The sequence below is a fragment of the Phoenix dactylifera genome, chromosome 5, assembly GCF_051530095.1.
Source record: "Phoenix dactylifera cultivar Ajwa chromosome 5, Ajwa_hap1_PhDact_Kaust_v1.1, whole genome shotgun sequence".
NCBI lineage: Eukaryota > Viridiplantae > Streptophyta > Magnoliopsida > Arecales > Arecaceae > Phoenix > Phoenix dactylifera.
In genome coordinates, this window is record NC_143194.1 from 24,308,507 (window position 1) to 24,326,832 (window position 18,326).

At 35.4% G+C, this 18,326-nt stretch overlaps 1 protein-coding gene across 2 annotated transcripts; it reads right to left on the reverse strand.

Moving 5' to 3' along the window:
* Nucleotides 1-4,709: 4,709 nt before the first annotated feature.
* Nucleotides 4,710-17,512, reverse strand: LOC103716019 (basal transcription factor complex subunit-like protein). Of its 2 annotated transcripts, none has more exons than XM_026808079.3 (11): nucleotides 17,363-17,512; nucleotides 17,161-17,288; nucleotides 16,813-17,080; nucleotides 16,671-16,717; nucleotides 14,488-14,510; nucleotides 14,363-14,408; nucleotides 13,432-13,485; nucleotides 13,246-13,314; nucleotides 10,158-10,234; nucleotides 9,597-9,692; nucleotides 4,710-5,032 (listed from the first exon to the last, which is right to left on the reverse strand). In XM_026808079.3, the coding sequence occupies exons 1-11, from the start codon at nucleotides 17,391-17,393 to the stop codon at nucleotides 4,960-4,962; spliced, it is 912 nt and encodes a 303-aa protein (XP_026663880.2). In that variant the 5' UTR covers nucleotides 17,394-17,512; the 3' UTR covers nucleotides 4,710-4,959. The 2 variants fall into 2 exon arrangements, with proteins under 2 accessions (XP_026663880.2, XP_026663879.2); XM_026808078.3 differs by having other exon boundaries at nucleotides 14,488-14,525.
* Between the last annotated feature and the right edge of the window lie 814 nt (nucleotides 17,513-18,326).

The window sequence follows — 18,326 nt, forward strand, 5'->3', positions numbered from 1 at the left end:
CTTTTGGAGGGCCAGAAAGTGCTTTTTGGCCCTCCAAAAGCTCCTCTGTTTGGGGGAGCTGTTGGCAGTAGAGCTGTTGGAAGTAGAGCTGTTGGAAGCAGAGCTGTCTGAAGTAGAGCTGTTATAAAAAGCTGTTTGCTGTTTGGTAACTACATTCGTAAAGTGCTGTGGTACTTTATTTTGTGTTGGGTAAATAAACTGAGAAAGTACTTTTATATGACAAAATTACCATAAAGGACATTGCATAGTATTATACAACAGAACATAATAAAACATAACATAAATTAATACATAAATATACGATATAGTATAATATTATTGTAATATAAAATAATATTATGTTAATATAGCATAATAGTAATATAATTATTAGAGTAAATTAATATTTGGTAATATAACATAATATTAAATTATTTAACATAACATTTTAATGTATTATGATATATGTAATATATATTATATTTATAGTATAATACAATAATAAAAGTATAAAATATTATAATTATTATTATAAATTAATTTTTCATAATATAACATAATATTAAATTATTTAAAATAACATATTAATGTATTATAATGTAATGTAATATAATATAATATTTATAGTATAATACAATAATAAAGGTATAAAATATTATAATTATTAGTATAAATTAATTTTCCATAATATAACATAATATTAAATTATTTAACATAACATATTAATGTATTATGATATAATATGATATGATATTATATTTATAGTATAATACAAAAATAAAGGCATAAAATATTATAATTATTAGTATAAATTAAATTTGTCATAATATAACATAATATTAAATTATTTAACATAACATATTAATGTATTATGATATAATATAATATGATATTATAGTATAATACAAAAATAAAGGTATAAAATATTATAATTATTAGTATAAAATAATTTTCCATAATAATTTCCCATAATTTTTCATAAAATAATTTTCCGCGGTCCAGGGGCTCTTCTTTGTGGTCCACGCTCGAGGAGGACCTCAGCGTGGGCCGCGAGGTTGATGATAAAAAAAAAACAATAGATTGATTTTGAAAGGTATGGAAAAGGAATAAAATTTTTTTCTTCTAAAATGTGGTTCAAGATATGCATACAAAAATTGAAAAGAAAAATACATTTTCTTACGGAAGGGAGTCTGACGGCTTGGGTTCTTGGCTCCAGCGATTTTTAGGTTTATGCAGAGATAAACTATGTAATTATGTTATTTTAATATGGACATTTTTGTCAAAAATACAGCTTTCCGAAAAAGCTGAAACAGCTTCCTCCTAAAAGCTCCAAATTGGAGCTTCCTCCCAAAAGCTGTTTTCAGCTTCCCGCAAAAGCTGAAACAGCTTTTTGAAAAATTTACCAAACACAGTTTTTCATCTAAAAGTACTTTTGGAGGGCCAGAAAGTACTTTCTGGCCCTCCAAAAGCTCCCCGAGCTGTTGGCAGTAGAGTTGTTGGAAGTAGAGCTGTTGGAAGTAGAGCTGTCTGAAGTAGAGCTGTTATAAAAAGCTGTTTGCTGTTTGGTAACTACATTCGTAAAGTGCTGTGGTACTTTGTTTTGTGTTTGGTAAACAAACTGAGAAAGTACTTTTGTTTGACAAAATTACCATAAAGGACATTGCATAGTATTATACAACAAAACGTAATAAAACATAACATATATTAATACATAAATATACAATATAATATAATATTTTTGTAATATAAAATAATATTATTATAATATAGCATAATAGTAATATAATTATTAGAGTAAATTAATATTTGGTAATATAACATAATATTAAATTATTTAACATAACATATTAATGTATTATGATATAATGTAATATATATTATATTTATAGTATAATACAATAATAAAGGTATAAAATATTATAATTATTAGTATAAATTAATTTCTCATAATATAACATAATATTAAATTATTTAAAATAACATAATAATGTATTATAATGTAATGTAATATAATATAATATTTATAGTATAATACAATAATAAAGGTATAAAATATTATAATTATTAGTGTAAATAATTAATAATATTGAAATATATTTATTTATTATCTTATTTATTCATTCATTCATTCATTTATATAAATATTTATTTGTTTATTTTTTATTTTTAAAATTATCTTTTCTTCTCTTTTTTCCTTTCCCTTTCTTCTTTTTTTTCTTTTTCCTTTTCTTTTCTTTTTTTCTTCTCTTCTTCTCCTTCCTTCCTCTCCCCCGTTCTCCTTTCTTCTCCTCCCGCGCAGCCGGCGGCGCTGGAAGAGGGCCAGGCTGCTGCGGCCGCGGGAGGGGGCCGGGCCGGGGCCGCTGGCGGCCGTGGGACGGGGCCGGGCCGTGGCCGGCAGTGCCCGCGGCAGTCTCGGCGGCCGCGGCTGGCCACCTGGGAAATGCTCTCCTCCCGCGAGGCCGACAGCGCCGGGCCGTGGCGGACGCGGGAGGGGGGCGGGTTGTGACCGTCGGCGGCCGCAGGAAGGGGGAGGGCGCCCCCTTCTTCTTCCTGTTCTTTGGCCCCTCCCCATCGTGGGAAGGAGGAGGGCGCCGGGCCTTTCCGTGACAGGGGCATCATCGCCGGCGGCGGCCGCGGGAAGGGGAAGACCACTCGTCTTCCTCTTCTTCGGCACCTTCCCACCATGGGGGCGGGGGAGAGGGAGGGGGTGCGACGGCGGGGCAGTGGAAGAGGGTACGGCGGCGGGGGAGAGGGAGTGGGGTTGGGTGGGAGAGGAAGAGACGGTGAGAGAGAGGTTTTTGGGAGGAATTTTTTTTTAAATGGGGGTATTTTGGTCAAAAATACAGCTTTGCGAAAAAGCTGAAAATAGCATTTTCGAAAAGCTCCAAATTGGAGCTTCCCTCCAAAAGCTGTTTTCAGCTTCCCGCAAAAGCTGAAACAGCTTTTTGGAAAATTTACCAAACACCATTTTTTAGCTAAAAGTACTTTTGGAGGGCCAGAAAGTGCTTTTTGGCCCTCCAAAAGCTCCCCCAAACAGGGCCTTAGGCATTTGGTTGTTTCCTTGTTCATTCCTGATATGGTCAATTTAGGTGTTAATGTAATTTGCAATAGAAAATTTTCAAATCTGGTTTGTTATATTATTAATGAAGAAAAACAATGGCATGCTTGATAATTACCATATTACTTGCAAGGGTATATCCAAAAAAATATTGTTGGACAAATTAAATTTTGTAACCGATCTCTAATTTATCCCTTAAAACTGTTTAAGTTTTTTTTGCTATCTTAATCGTTGCTTATTTATCAAATGATTGATTATTTTTTCATGCTTTGCATGTCCTTGCATTAAAATTAATTACTATTTCAAATTTAACATGCGCATCCACATAAATATTATTAATTACTAGTATATAACCTGCACAATGCACAGGATACAATTTTCTCCCTTTTTTTTTGTTATTCTTGAAATACAGTATAAATTCTAAAAAAATACTTTGATAGTTAAATTTTTGTAGCACATTAAGCATCTAACTTTAATGTTGGATGAGCAAATTCTCATTATTAATAAAAACATCATTAATATTGGCATCTACATAGTGAATGAAGAATTTTGCATAAGCTGAGTCTTCGTGGAAAACTCTCGTCATTAACTCACATCAAATATCTAAATTGATATAGCAATGTCGGTTTAAATAAATACTACATTTATATTTTTCTTAGATAATACTACCAAGCATAAATTACATCAATTCTATGAGTATCATTGATATTCAATATTCAAAACACAAAGTACTCTATTATCTATCACTTATATTTACTTGTTATTAAAGAAATTGATAATATAATACTCACTTATAACAAATATATATTGATAAGTAATCATTAAAGGTTTATCTTTCTCTTGTATCAATTATAAGAGCCCTACTTATTATCCAAACAAAAAACCATATGATATTATTAACACAAACATCTATATGACGAGTAGAGAAATCAACTTAGCAAATTTTTATTTCACGTCACTAAATATTATTAAATCTCATGCATTTTTTTTTCCTTTTTAGTTCATTTTTCTCATATATGTAGCTGTAATGATTATTTACTAATTTATAAATCTCTAAATCTATAAAACATATTTAGCAGATCATTAAAAATTATTGATCTCTATATGGATATGCGCTGTTTGGATTTGGATTTTGGTACTCTTGTTTGAGTAGAATGCATGCTTTGAAAGTCAACTATTTAAACTAACTCATGCCCCAACACACACAGCAGCTTCAAAGCCTCTGCAGACGAAATTGCCTCCTAGGTGACTCATCACTTCAAAAAAAAATTTCTAAAAGAACTACTTGCCTGCTCCTCTTTTTTATCAACTTTTTTTTTCCTGGTTCTATTGGCTGCACCCATACCCATCATGTGCAAGATGTTGTACCTAAAAAAAAAAAGAAAGAAAAAAAGCCGCTGCAACACCGCCTTCACCCGAGCAACATCTCACGGTGCCGCCCCCGAACTGCACTATGGAGGCTGACCCCCCCGCTGTCCACCTGGATCTACCGGCGGCATCGGCGGCATTCTATTTTCTGTGCCTCTCACCTAACGAATTCTATTTACAGGTCCATTGTCTACTCTGCTAATAGGTCATGCTTTCGAGTTCTTTTCTCAAGTTCGCATTCACCCATTTCCCCTTACATGCAGCTATCCTAATTGAGTATAAAATTTCAAAGAACCAGTTGCAATTTTTAAATGCTCTATGAAATGAAGGCTCATATACTAGCAGTTCAGCCTGTACATCCCTGAAGTCATTGGAAAGGGAAAAATAATGCTAATCGAAAATTAAGTTTTTGTGATCTGCCAGAAGTCATCAGGATGGATGTTCAAGAAACGATACAGATAGCCTCGAGGAAGGGGATCATAATGTCTTGAACATGGGAATAAACTCGACCGACACCCGAAATGGAAGGCAGAAATTAGGCCATATGCTTATGGTCAGACCTCTGAAACTTTTCTCTTTCTATCTGATGTTGCGCTGGCATCAGGAGGGGATTGATTGAACTCTGACCTGCATCATGCCAACAAAAATGGTTAGTCATATCAATGCACAATATGGCTAAAGACCAAAAGGAAATACCTACTACAGCGATGACACAAAGGAAAAGCAATATGCAATGCATGGTATTTAACTACAGCGGTGATAAACGATCAAATTGACTATATCTTATTAATTATACTGAGTAAGAATAACTAAAAGTTTAAAAACAATTCGGACAGTTTTGGTGAGCAGCCTCACAACAAAGAAAGGGGTATCACCTGACAACCCTTGATTTAGTGTGATCAATTTTGAGGTCAGGTTTTCACACACGCCCTATCCAGGGTGGTTGAAAGATAAACAGAGCAGAAGCAGGATCTAAGGTGTGTTCATGGTAAGATAATTAAGGCATGCTGCTGCTTCAATCCAGTACATATGGCTCATCTATGCAGACAAAACAATTTTCAAATAATTTTCTACATCTCTTGATATCACAATTCACGAGCGAGAAAGCAGCTATTGAGGTATTACTTGATATTAACACTACCTGTTAAGATATGCCGAGCAAAAAAAAAGTATTTTAGTTTAGTTTTATTTCGCCACAGATAAACTCTCGGGAATCTACAAGGGCTGAAGGATTTACTCATTGCATTATTGTGTCTTTGAATCTTCGGTGCTCAGTATGGCAGGGAGTTCAACTCGATTACTATATTGAATCAGATTCTAAGTTGACTGAGCACCTTTAAAGTAGCTAACATTGCTCTAGGCTTGTTATCCAGTTTCAAAACTCAGTTTCAACTTGCTTTTGGCCAGACAAAATCAGTGTCAGCTCTACTAGTTGCATTAGTTTCAAGAAAACGGGTTCAAGTCAGAGCTTTTGACTGTGAAGAAAGAAAAAAAAAGTTAGAAAAAAAAATCAATATCAATAATTGGAAATAAAAATATCATTTTGGATTATAATGTATTATTTGGGTAATTGTATTATTTACAGTTTCATTGGGTAGCAAAACCTTTTACAAAACATTAAAAATGATTAAGAAAAACATAAAATATCGATTATAGAACAAAAACTAGAATAAAAGGGCAAGCTAGAAAAATAGATTCGACACGGATTTAAAATTAAATATGTTATTTGGGAAGATTCCTATACACCAGATACATGCAATCACATTACAACAAAAAAAAGACCTTTAAGAAATGTGAACTTCTGTTTAAAAAAGAAAAGATATCTGAACTTCAATTATTTTGTGATACTTCATGAACATAATTCTGATCTACAAGATCTTGCATAGTTTGCAAAATTTAAGAAACTAAATATTAAAAAAAATAGTTAAAATTGTCTACACTTAGGTCTCCTACAATATAAAACCTAAGTGCATTCTAAGAATATGCAGATCATTACTGAAACAAAAAAAGAAAAGGAGACATAGGATGCGTCAGAAGAATACTAGAAGCTGAAATGGCCTCAATAACAGAATTTCAGTAGCACTATATGTAATAACCCAGAACCTCACCCGAGAAGAACAGCCAGCGGTTATTTCAGAGTTCTTGGCGTTGTTTAAGTACCCAATATCTTCCCAACACAATCTACGTGGGATTAAACACATACATGCATGGGACCTCACACGCTCACCCCATTTAAGTCATAGAGCCTGTGCTAGGGAAAGGGTCCATATATCACCTAGCCAGAGGTTTCTTACCGATATCGAGTGAGGCCACTCACTGTATACAGCCTGGCTAGGGTCCATACTCATTGGAAATGCAAGTGAAGCCAAAAATACCACAACCAAAAATTCCTCTTTGATAAATCGCGTGAAGCCACTCATATGCTACGTGGCTAGGGCTCCAATAGCATTCTTCGATTATGGCATTTTGTTTTATATTTAAAAATCTTCTCAGAAATATCAAATGAAACATTTACTAAAAAGCTTCAATAGAAAGAAACATGTGGAAGAGGTTCCAAAGAGGATAGAATCTCGCATCGAATATGAGTTCAACAAGATCAATTAGAAGGCACATACAATTGCATGATTTTACATAAAAGCTAAAACATGTATTTGAGGTAGCAAAGGACCATGGAAGAAGCCAAAATCCTTATGAAAAAGTTTGAAAACCTGGTCGATAGCAGTCTAGAATTCAAAGAAACCTGAGTTTCAAAAAGTGACTTAGATTCCTGGCAATGCAAGACAAACCTTAGAAACTTTGATCCAAAAAGCATGGAGAAGTCACTTACAGGGAAAACATAAATTTTGTAAAGGATCGCACAATTTTGAAATTCAAAACCATGCATAAACTTAAAACAGATAAAAAGATTCAAAAAACAGAAAACAAATCTTAAAACCTTAGTCTTTAAAAGCATGGGAGTGTCACCTACAAGGGAATCCATGATTTTGGAAAAGGCTGTGGTTTAGACTATTAAACACAAAATCTTGGGGTTGATTTTTTTTAAAAAATATTGTTTTCTGGGTTAAAAAAATAATCAGGTTTGGAATTGGCTTTGATAGCACCTCCAAAAGTACAAATTAATTCGGGACGTAGAAGAGTTACTTAAAAAGGAAATCATAGCTTGTGAAAGACAGTCTTAGTTTAGAAATTCAAAAGAAGGCACAAGCTCATACGAAACAGAAATATTAACCAAATCTTAACTTCAAAGGCACAGAGAAAGGCTTGCTTATGATGTACCAAAAAAAAGAGGTTTACTTATAAGGAAATTAAATACTCCAGATTTAAAGCACAAAAATTCAAGAACATGAAGCAGCTATTCATCTTAGAAGTCATCAAGATTCTTCTTAAGGCTTCTTATCTTCCCTTTCTCTTCTCCTTTTCCTCTCTCTTGAAACCCATCCATTCTTTTCCCCTCCCTTGGTGACCACACATTAGCCCTATTTATAGAGTTGGAACAGTGGTTTAGAAGGTGGGCCCGCTAGGTTGTTCTAGGTTAGGGTGGTTCGAGTATGTTGGGCTCCACTAGGTCAGTTAGGTCAGGGAAGTGCCAGGTAATGTGGGATAGATTAATGAGCACGTAAAGCATTACATCTAAATAAGGAAGCAGCCCATTGGAATTTAATAAAAGCAATTAAAAACTCCAATTCCTCAAAAATTACGGTGATTTCCCAACTTTAATTCAAAACACCCATTTTTTTTTTTGGCTCCAACTCAAAATTCCAACTTTCAAATGCTAAGGTATTTCTCGAAGCTTAAAATTTTATAAATTCTTATATACTAAAACCCAAAAGTCTAGTTAGTCTTCAAAGCACATCTACGAAAAATGATGCTTGAATGTACTTAGAACCTCGGCAGATTGGTTCATTTTTTCATACATTTTTTACACATGCGCACGTATCTACATACATTTACATTTTTCTATGCATAGGTCGGATCCATAAAACCAGCTCCAAATAGTTGGGAAAAGTTTTGATGATCATAATTATGATATGATATGTATAGGTCGAGCCATTATATTTTCTGTAACCCAAGATCGGCTAGCTAGAAATTATTTGGGATCCGTAGCCCCACTTAAGCACTCAAGATCCTTCAAGCATACAAACGATGTGGGATTACAAACACTCATAGGAGTCCTCACTAGCTCTCCCTATTTAAGCCCTGGCATCCTTGTGAGGCCAAGGGTCCAACTAGAATCACGAACTACAAATGGCTAGTGGTTAGCCTAAAAAGGGGTGTCGTGCAGTGTCCCCTAGTGCACATGGGTCAAGTAAGGTCCGCTCCAATTCTTCTTGATAAAAATCCAAGAACTCACCCAAAAAGGCTAGTCTTGGCCTTACTTAAGTATCCAAGATCTTCTCGGCATACGATCAATGTGAGACCAATTACATTGTCACAATGACAGTTATGCAAGCTACATTAGACATTTGCCAAACATCATTAGCAAATTATCTCATGTGTCCATAGCATGTAACTTCAAGTTGGATGACCTAAGTAAGCAGAAATATGCATCATACTTCCATGATAGCCGATTTCACAACAAAACTAAACAATAGCCAAACTAGGAGGCTATAATAATAAATATTCAACTTACACAAAAAAGGAATCCCATAGAATAGATTAAGGAAGACCAACACATCTTCATGGCCCTATTATTCCTTATGTAACAAATCATATTGCAACATAAGATTGATATCTTGATGGCTTTCACAGACTATCAAGAATCCAAATTACAGACTCATGCTGGCTGAGTTATCCAATTGCCTATACAAAATATGATACACCTAGCAAATTGCGCCCCCCCCCCCCCCCCCCCAAAAAAAAAAAAAAAAAAAAAAGAAGAAGAAGAAGTCATAGCTATACAAGATTAGGATGGTGATGATTCATACATATTGTATTGCATGTTGCATATCAAGAATGTGTCAGATCCAGCCTATATTGCAATTATAATATAAGTCAAAGAAACCGTTCCAACATAATGTCATGATTCTACAATTCAGCTATGCATAACAAAACCTGGAAACACAAGCATGGAATAACGAACACAATAGCCAGAAATTACAACTCAAAGTATAAAGCAACTTGAAAAGAATAAACTAGGGTAGGTTAAGGATGATTTTTGAAATTTTAATGGTTTCATGGAAGTTCCACTCACCCACAGGTAGAACACTTCTTGTGGTGTTTGCAGAATATTGACAAACAAACAGAACACACGTACCCCATGTCAATGGTCTTTTTGTGGCAGAAACAACTGCAAGAACCACAACCGTCAGATGAATGGATTAGAAATTCAAGAATATAGACAATTACTTGAGAAGGTTCAGAAAGCAGTGCATGCACGCATGTAAGGTAATTGACATAAGAACAGCAAATTTCATCTCCAAAAAATGATTAGAGTTCGGTGAGTGGTTTGTGTTAATTCATTGGTAAAAGTACCAAGACAAATTTAGCCTCTTATCCTAAGATTATTGCTGGAGATAAGTTGAAGGCACTTATCTTCCTCTGTGGATGTGGACAAATCAACAAATATATGCTAGTATTTATTTAACTTTCTCTTTTCTCTACTATGCATGTCCAAGCTAGTTCTAGTACAAATTCTCATCTTTTTCCCATCAAACACCAAAGTCCCAAAAAAGTATGAGTTATAACGTATATGCATGGAAAATCAGTAAGCAGAAGGAGATGAAGATGAATAAAAAAGTGGAAAAGAACATACGAGGCACGGAAGTCCACTCCTGCAGGCTTAGGAAGTTGTAAAAAGTTGCGTGATTGCAAATCAGTTGCAAATACTGCCTGTATATTTTCATAAAAGGTAATAAAATACAAAACTCATGAACAGTCATCAACAGTGAAATGAGATTTTGCATACTGATCCAGGATTATTCAAATCACAACTGATACAATAGAGTAGCATACATACGGAGAATGGCAACTGATTATTTGCAACTATGAAACAAGTACAAAAATGGGTTACACATCTGCTATTTGTAAAAGAAAAGCAATAGAAATTTTTTTTTATATCACGCATTAACTTTTTGAGAAAATGGCCTTAGGTTGGAAAAAATGGCAAAGTGGATACCTTACCCTAATTCATAGGACAAGTCTTGCTGTGTATGTTTATCCTTGTGCTAACCAAATGAATTAAAAAAGCATAAACTTAAAACCAAGGACTCAAGTCCCGGCAAGACGTCCCGCGGGATACCGAGATAGGGTACCATCCCAAGTGTCGGAATAGGACCATCCCGCCATTGTCTTAGTATCCCAATCGACACATCTTTAGACACCTCCTATCCCAAGTATTGGGAACACGCAGGACCACGGCGCGTCGTCCCATTCCATAGGAAAACCGGGACAGTCTTGTCCCATGGGATTTAAAACCTTGCTTAAATTTATAAACGGTTTGCAATTGGCGACAAGTAGAAATGTAACTTTATCTTATAGGAAGAGAGAATCCTAGGTCTAGGACTACGGCATATTCCCAACTAGTTGGTTTTTTCTTGTTTTTGTTTTACCTTTGTTCATTTTTAGGTATTATATAGAAAAATTGAATATGGAAAATCAGGGGAATATGCAAAAAAAAAAATAATAAAATTGCAAAGTTATGAAGCACATGAGAAACACAGCATAAGAAAAAAGAAAAAAAGAAAAGAAAATACATAATATATTTTGTCTCTCTAACAGGTTAGCTGGTCGGTTAAAAAGAAAGAAGAAGATGACTTTTATCAAATCTTGAAAACACATAGAAACAAAGTAATAGTAATTATTACCTAAAGATATGGGATAGTTCAGTGGCGCAAAATTACTTCTGATGACCCCTTCTGAAAGTTTTCATGGTCAAAACTTTAAAAGATAGAAAGGTAAAAAGAATACTAGCTAAATATCTTTAAACTTCTTCTGGATATCCCTGAGCCTGGTCCACACCCTGAGGAGGCTGAGCCTGCTGCTTCCTAAAATTGGTGGAAAACTAAGAAAACTATGAGTATGTAGGGAATATATTGACTAAGCTTGGTGGTGAATGTGCGACAGTTATTTCTGCCATACTTCAGCATGAGGGCTTTGGGATTTGGGAAGCTATTGATAAAAAATATACTGTGGCAGACACTGTAAAATATATGTTTAGACATCTGCACCAGCTGTGCTATGCCATGCCTGATGCATGTCATACATACCATGTGTTGACAAGTGGACGTGCCAGGGCATGCACTGTGCTGACTGTTGACTGAGAGAAGCACCAGCTTCAGCTCCTCAATCCTTGCTTTCACATTATGATAAAACCAAGCACCATTATGTATTTTCAATTAAAACTAATCAGGTACATGTTTGTCCAACATCTGCTATGCTGCATTTTCTATCAAGACCTTTCCAAAGCTCTGAAGCTGAAGTGCAGTGGAAATTAATGTCATTGTTGATCACAAAGCAAATTTGAAATTTTCTCACACAGTTATGGTTCTTTTTTCTCAAGATTTTTCCCAAGCAAAAGAAGCACCAGGCTCAGTCTGTTAAAGCTTTGGACCAGGTAAAGAGACAACCAAGAAAGGGTTCAAGGTAACCAGCCAATATTGCACTTTACTTCGCCATCTTTTAAAGTTTTGACCATAAAATTTCAGGTGCAGAGGGATTAATAAAAGAATTTATGATTAGAATGCTCTGCAGATCTATCTATCACTAGCTAAAAAGTTGATCTTATCTAAGACGAGAGTCCTTGTCACACTGACAGCATGTCAATATTTTGCAACTTAAATACTTTTGCATAATATTACTGGCTGGATTGATTTAAATCATAGATTCAGATCATATATCAGAAGATCTGTTATAATCACAGATTCATTCCATTTAAAAATATCAATAAGAAGATGTATGGAAATTTAGAACTGGTCCAAAGCTTGTGTTTCTGCTGTAACGGTTTCAAACAAAAGCAATCTACAGTGGGATTGAGCTATAGAATTAGTAATGGTTGTTGGATAGGCCCATGCCTTACCAACTGTTGCTGATGTTTTGATGTCGATACAGAAAATGCGTTGCAGACTAGCATTTCCTACTATGCCTTCAGCCTTTTTCCATTCTTCCACCAACCATTAGCTTCTCATTAACGATATTCAAGAACCACCTGGCCAACCAGCTTTATGCTGGTTGGCACCCCTCTCCTAAGAACTTGCTCCTGGGAGAGATAAACCCTGGTGGTTGCACACAGCTCTGTATTGCTCAATAAAAGATATTCAAGAACCACCTGATCACTTATCAGATGATCTAGTTTTAAATACATACTTTGCAATGGGAAGGTGTATCAAAACCCAAACTAGTACATAGTTCATTACTTCATTTTCACTTCAACTTCTTTAAGACCAATTCCATATTTACAGGAAACTAAGGTAATACTAATTATTTTGTAGTCAAAATAGAACAGCAGTGCATTGAGTTGATAGAAGTAAATTTAGGTAAAGTGGAGTAATTAGTTCAAAATTAATCTCATCAACTGTATTTATCTACTCTCTTTTCTCTTAAGGAGTTATAGAGTAGCTATCTTCTCTACTTCAACAAATATCTTGAGACCATGTCCCAACCTTGTAAGTCACAAATAGCTAAAAGATATTGCATTCAATCAACTTTACCTGCAAACCAGTAATAGCATGCCAATATTTTGAAATTAAGAGAAACAAAAATATCGTCCAATTAATGAACATCAAGTCCAGAAATTATGCATATCAATTATCTACTAAACAAAGGGCAGGAATTTCTTCATGATAAAAACAGTGTTTGTAGTATCAGGTCAAATCAAAAAAATAAAAATAAAAATAAAAACTTACTGCAAGGTATTGAAATAAGCCATCTAGTTGTTGGGGCTTCAGATAAACCCCACCAGTAATATATGAAGCCTGAAAAATGGATTTATTTTAATAATTTATGCTAAAAAATAAAGGTGAAACCCGAGACAATCTGCTAAAAAAACATCAGAGTTATAAACTAGAGTTAATTCATGATCTGCACATCACCTGTTGCAAGAAAGCAGAGTGCTGAACCCCTATAACACATGAATCAATAGGAACCTGAGAAATTCAAAAAAAAAATTCCATAATTACAATGAATAAAAGAAATCCCATTGTAAATGCAGAGTATGGAGGCAAAATCATGACAACATAAAAAGGTAACAAAAAGGAAGTATTTAAAAGGATGTAAGTCCAAAAAACTCGTCCATGATGCTTCTCAGGAGTTTGTGAGTTAAATTCTTTGTCGGTACAAAACTACAAGTTCTAATATGTATACTGCACTAGGTTATGTTATATTATAAGGGTCTTTTTGGATATTCCTACATGATTGGGCTGAAAATTCTGTAGGAAACCAACCTATTGGCTTAACTAGCTCGCATCTTCTAAGGGCCTCCCCAAATCCCAACCTTTAGGCTACAACAAGAAAAATGATCCATGAAGGTCTTTTTTCTTCCCACAAAAGTTGGGTTGGAACTTGGAAGGTATTTGGTTGATAGAACCATGCTTAAATGGGCAGCCCAATCCAATAAATCCTGCAGGATTTTTAGTCAAATCTTATATGAAAATCCAAACAAGCCCGAAGAGTTTATCATGGAAATCCCTCTCAGCTCCACCTCTCCAAGGAAAGTGTGTGTGCATGATTCACCATTACAATTTAAGGAAATATTTGGCTACGGCTTACCTCAAGAAAGTATTGACACCAACAAACCTTAAAGGACCAATCTTTATCATCATAAAGATATATACCAGATGTTGGAGAGAGAGAGAAAGAGAGGGGGGGGAGGGGGGGACGATTCCAAATAAATCCCACATGATTCGTAAAACTGCTTGAGGGTAATAAGATATTTGCTTAGATCATTTTGACATTTTAAGAGGGCAAACAATTCAAATACTTAAATGAGAATAGATAATAAATTTAGACGTTTGCAAAGAATACCATGGAACGCTGTGCTGAGAATATTGCATTCATTACTGCAACATATCTGTCCATTCACCGTTTCAGACTTCAAACCAAGTATATGAAGTTACATATGACGGAATCAAACTGCAAAGGAAACATACTGTTCTGGTCCATCTGGAGATGCCTGCAGACATAAAATCTGTCTCGTGATGTTAATTTAATATTTCACCAACCGCAAAATTGTATGTCTTGCAAGTTAATGGACATTGTTTTAGGTATTTTACTAGCATATGAGAAGGATCAGAAAAGTTTATGTAAAAAGAGTATAAAGAAGCAGATTTTCAATGGTAAAACCACAAAAACTTGCACATAATTGGCATAATTGGACGTCATATACTAAAATTAAGTTTATGCAAGACAAAGGTAGAATAGCCGCATTAAGATACATCTCAATAAGGAAAGCACTAGCATCATTAGTTTCAGCATTGAAGTTTGCTCCTTCAGCCTTGAGTAATGCCTGAAAAATGACTCTCATGTAACCACATCCTGGGTTAGGGTATCAAAGTTACATGTAGCTCAGCTAGGTTCAGACAAAGAAATACAATGCAAAGTTGAATCTACTCAGGCCTGCCAAAACTTCAATTACTCAGCAAATCAAGAGGCTTATCCAAGCCACATTTCCTTCTTGCTTAAATGATAACTCATGTAACCATATCCCAGGTTTGGGTATCAAAGTTACATGTGACTCAGCTAGGTTCAGAAAAAGAAATATAACGCAAAGTTGAATCTACTCAGGTCTGCCAACTTGAATGACTCAGCAAATCAAGATGCTTATCCAAGCCACATTTCTTTTGTAGTTAAATGATACTTCTAACTTGGTCAAGGTTGAAGCAACTTTTTTTTGACATAAGCAAGTCATAACGAGTTCACTAACTTGCCGAGCCAAGCATGTATGCCCTTCACTAACATCATTTTCTTATAAATGTCAAATGTTCATCACGTTACATTCTTCAATAGCTTTTCTTCGTATAGGTAACAATTTGTCACTCGGTACGTTTATAACTTAAATGATAAGGTGGTTGTTAGGCTTCCTTCATATTTGAAATTTCTTATCTTTATAAGTAAATGATGACCTATACAGTGATTTGATTCACTAAATTACAATAATGGTGCATGTTATTATATTCAAAATGTTACTCTCTGCCAATAGGTTATGTCTCTGGTCGTCATTATGAATGTAAAATAAGTACTTTTTTAATCTGTTCCTCATTATTTTTGGCATGACCAGGATATATGATGAGGACTTAGTTATAAAGCTTTAAATTAGTAGTTGAATTGTCATCTTTGATCAAAGAATGTATCACAAGTCAATATAATGTTATATATAATTTTACGCTTTTACTTTATAATTACATCAGTCATCCAGATATACATAACTCGAATGAGCCACCAAGTTGATCTTGCATGAGTTACCAAGTCAATTCATAGGTTGGTGAGCTAACTGAGACCAAGACACATGTTTTTTCAGCCATGGTCCTATGACATACTACAAAGTTTAATACTGATCAAACTAGAAAATCTAGATTCCATTGTAGTCAAGGTGATGGACAGATTTTGACTGGATTTTCATACATATATGCATTAAAGGAATTATGCCACGATTATTACATCTATAGCACTCTTGATGTAATGAACAACTAAGGAAAGGTCTACTTCATATAATACAGTTAATATTATGCTCATCAACTTAGAGTCTCCACATAGCTTGTTGGCATAAGAACTATTCCACCCTTCAAATTTTGAATGGGGTCCCACATGTGAAGAATAATATGGCCCTTTAGATATACAAGTGCACAAAACAATATTGGCGCATACAGAAAACGATGAATAGGTGATCCCTTAACAAACTTCAGTTATGAGTGTAAAACCCTCTCCCTAGCTTTTGTTTCCAAACGAAGTCTGGCCAATGTGACCATATGTCAACCGAACCTGTGCTATGGGTTATTCTACACCACAACAGAGAGTGCTAACAGAACCATCATATATTAATCAAAACTCATGATCATATAAATAGAGTCCTTTCAGTCTCAAGGATATTAACAACCTAGTTTACATGAAGCATGAGGTGTTCAGCCTCAACCTGTACTGCTTTCCACTCCCCCGGAGCTATTACTGGACCCTCAATTAATCCATTAAATTTCTAGCAAATATACAACTTCCAAACATCATCATCATAAGTTGCTCTTCGGATTATAATATTTATATTTTCAACAACAAACAAACTTATGAGCAGACAATTACAGTAAGCACAAGAATTCGCTGGACAAATAAATGGGATACTTACTCGTGGCTGCGGATGGAGTGCTCCAGATCGGAAAACCCTCTGAATATCTAATTCCCAGTATTAGGCGCCAACAAAATTTCCTAAATCCCAAAAATTCATGCAACAAGACATGATTTCCAAAGTAGAAAACTATCGAGGATACAGCATAGAGCTAGGGAGAGCGATCCCGAGAGCAGAGAAGAGACACCGCCGACGACCACCCTATCAGGACCCTTCCCAAGCCGCCGATCCTTGGCCACGAACTCCTCCAGCCTGCGAAGAATCTCGGAGCACACGGCGGGCACGTTCCCGCCATGGGACCCTCCGCCCGCCGAGTCGTAGATATAGCCGCAGGAATTGACTCCGGTGGCGATGAGGACCACTTGGTTGAGTTGGTTGAGGAGGAGAACGGAGTTCAAGAATGGAATAACCTTAAAAACATTGATTATTGGGATCAGGTTTTGGGGGTTTTGATTAGATTACAATGATTGGGGAGAAAAAGAGAGCTCACATGGTTGAGGAATTTGGCAAAAGGGAGGGTGGCAGCGGGATGGTGCGGGGAGGTGTTGCCGCCGCCAGCGCCGGCGGCCCAGAAGAAGGGGTTGGTGTCGAGGAGGACGACGACCAGGCTGACATCGTCTGTAGTTTTATAAAGGGGCAAGGGATTAGAGAGAGAAAGATAGAGAGGAAGGGAGGGGCAGGAGAGGACTTACCGGAGTAGAGTTTCGAGGGAGCGGAATTCATGGCTGGTGACAGACGGAGGAAGGACTGCGGCAAGGGGAGCGGAAGTGGGGTTAACCGTGGCGTCAAACGATTTTCCTTTCTAGAGTGGGAATTAGAGTCTAAGCCAGGCCCAATTCCTCTTTTCTGCGTGTCCTGGAAGGCCATCGTTAAATCTGAGCCGAAAACCCCTTCCGGGTGGGGATGTTGCAAAAAAACCGGTCATGACGGTCTTTTTGCTCGATTTATATCAAATATTTTTATTTAGTTTGATTTTGATTTGAGAAAATTTTGAATCAGAAAAAAATCAATTCAATTTTGATTAGAATTTTTTTATGCCCAACCCATATATATCCATATATATAAATTTCAAAAATTAAAATTTTTTCTTATATTTTTTAATATATAATATATTTTATATATTTAAACTTAGTCCAATCAATTGAATATCAGTTTGATAAATCGAACCAAACATAGTTGAATTTTTGGATCGATTTTAAGAGATTTTTGTAGTGGTCGGTTCGAGTTCGGTTTTGATTTAGAAAACCGGTTTTAATCGGTTTAGTTTTGGGTTTAGCTCCAAACCGAACTAATATGTACGTGCACTCTTGCTTTTGGGTCATTCTTCTCGGAAGATATGGTTCTTATTTTTTCTTTTCTATCCTCCCATTAACAGAAAATACAAGAACATCGACATAAAAAAGTTTAAGGCAGTGAAAAATATCACATGACATCAACACAATCTCCTCATTTAAAGATCTAAATTGTACCGTTGCTTGTCACTAGCGCTAGCCATGGCACCATTTTTTAACTTAAAAAACACGTGTTGGATGACAATTGATATATCTGCTTATGAATTTTTTTCTCGGATTAACAACAATGCAAATAAAATGCCAGTTATGATCTTTTCTTCTTGAAATAATATCAAGCAAAAAGAAAAAAAAAATAAATAAAGCA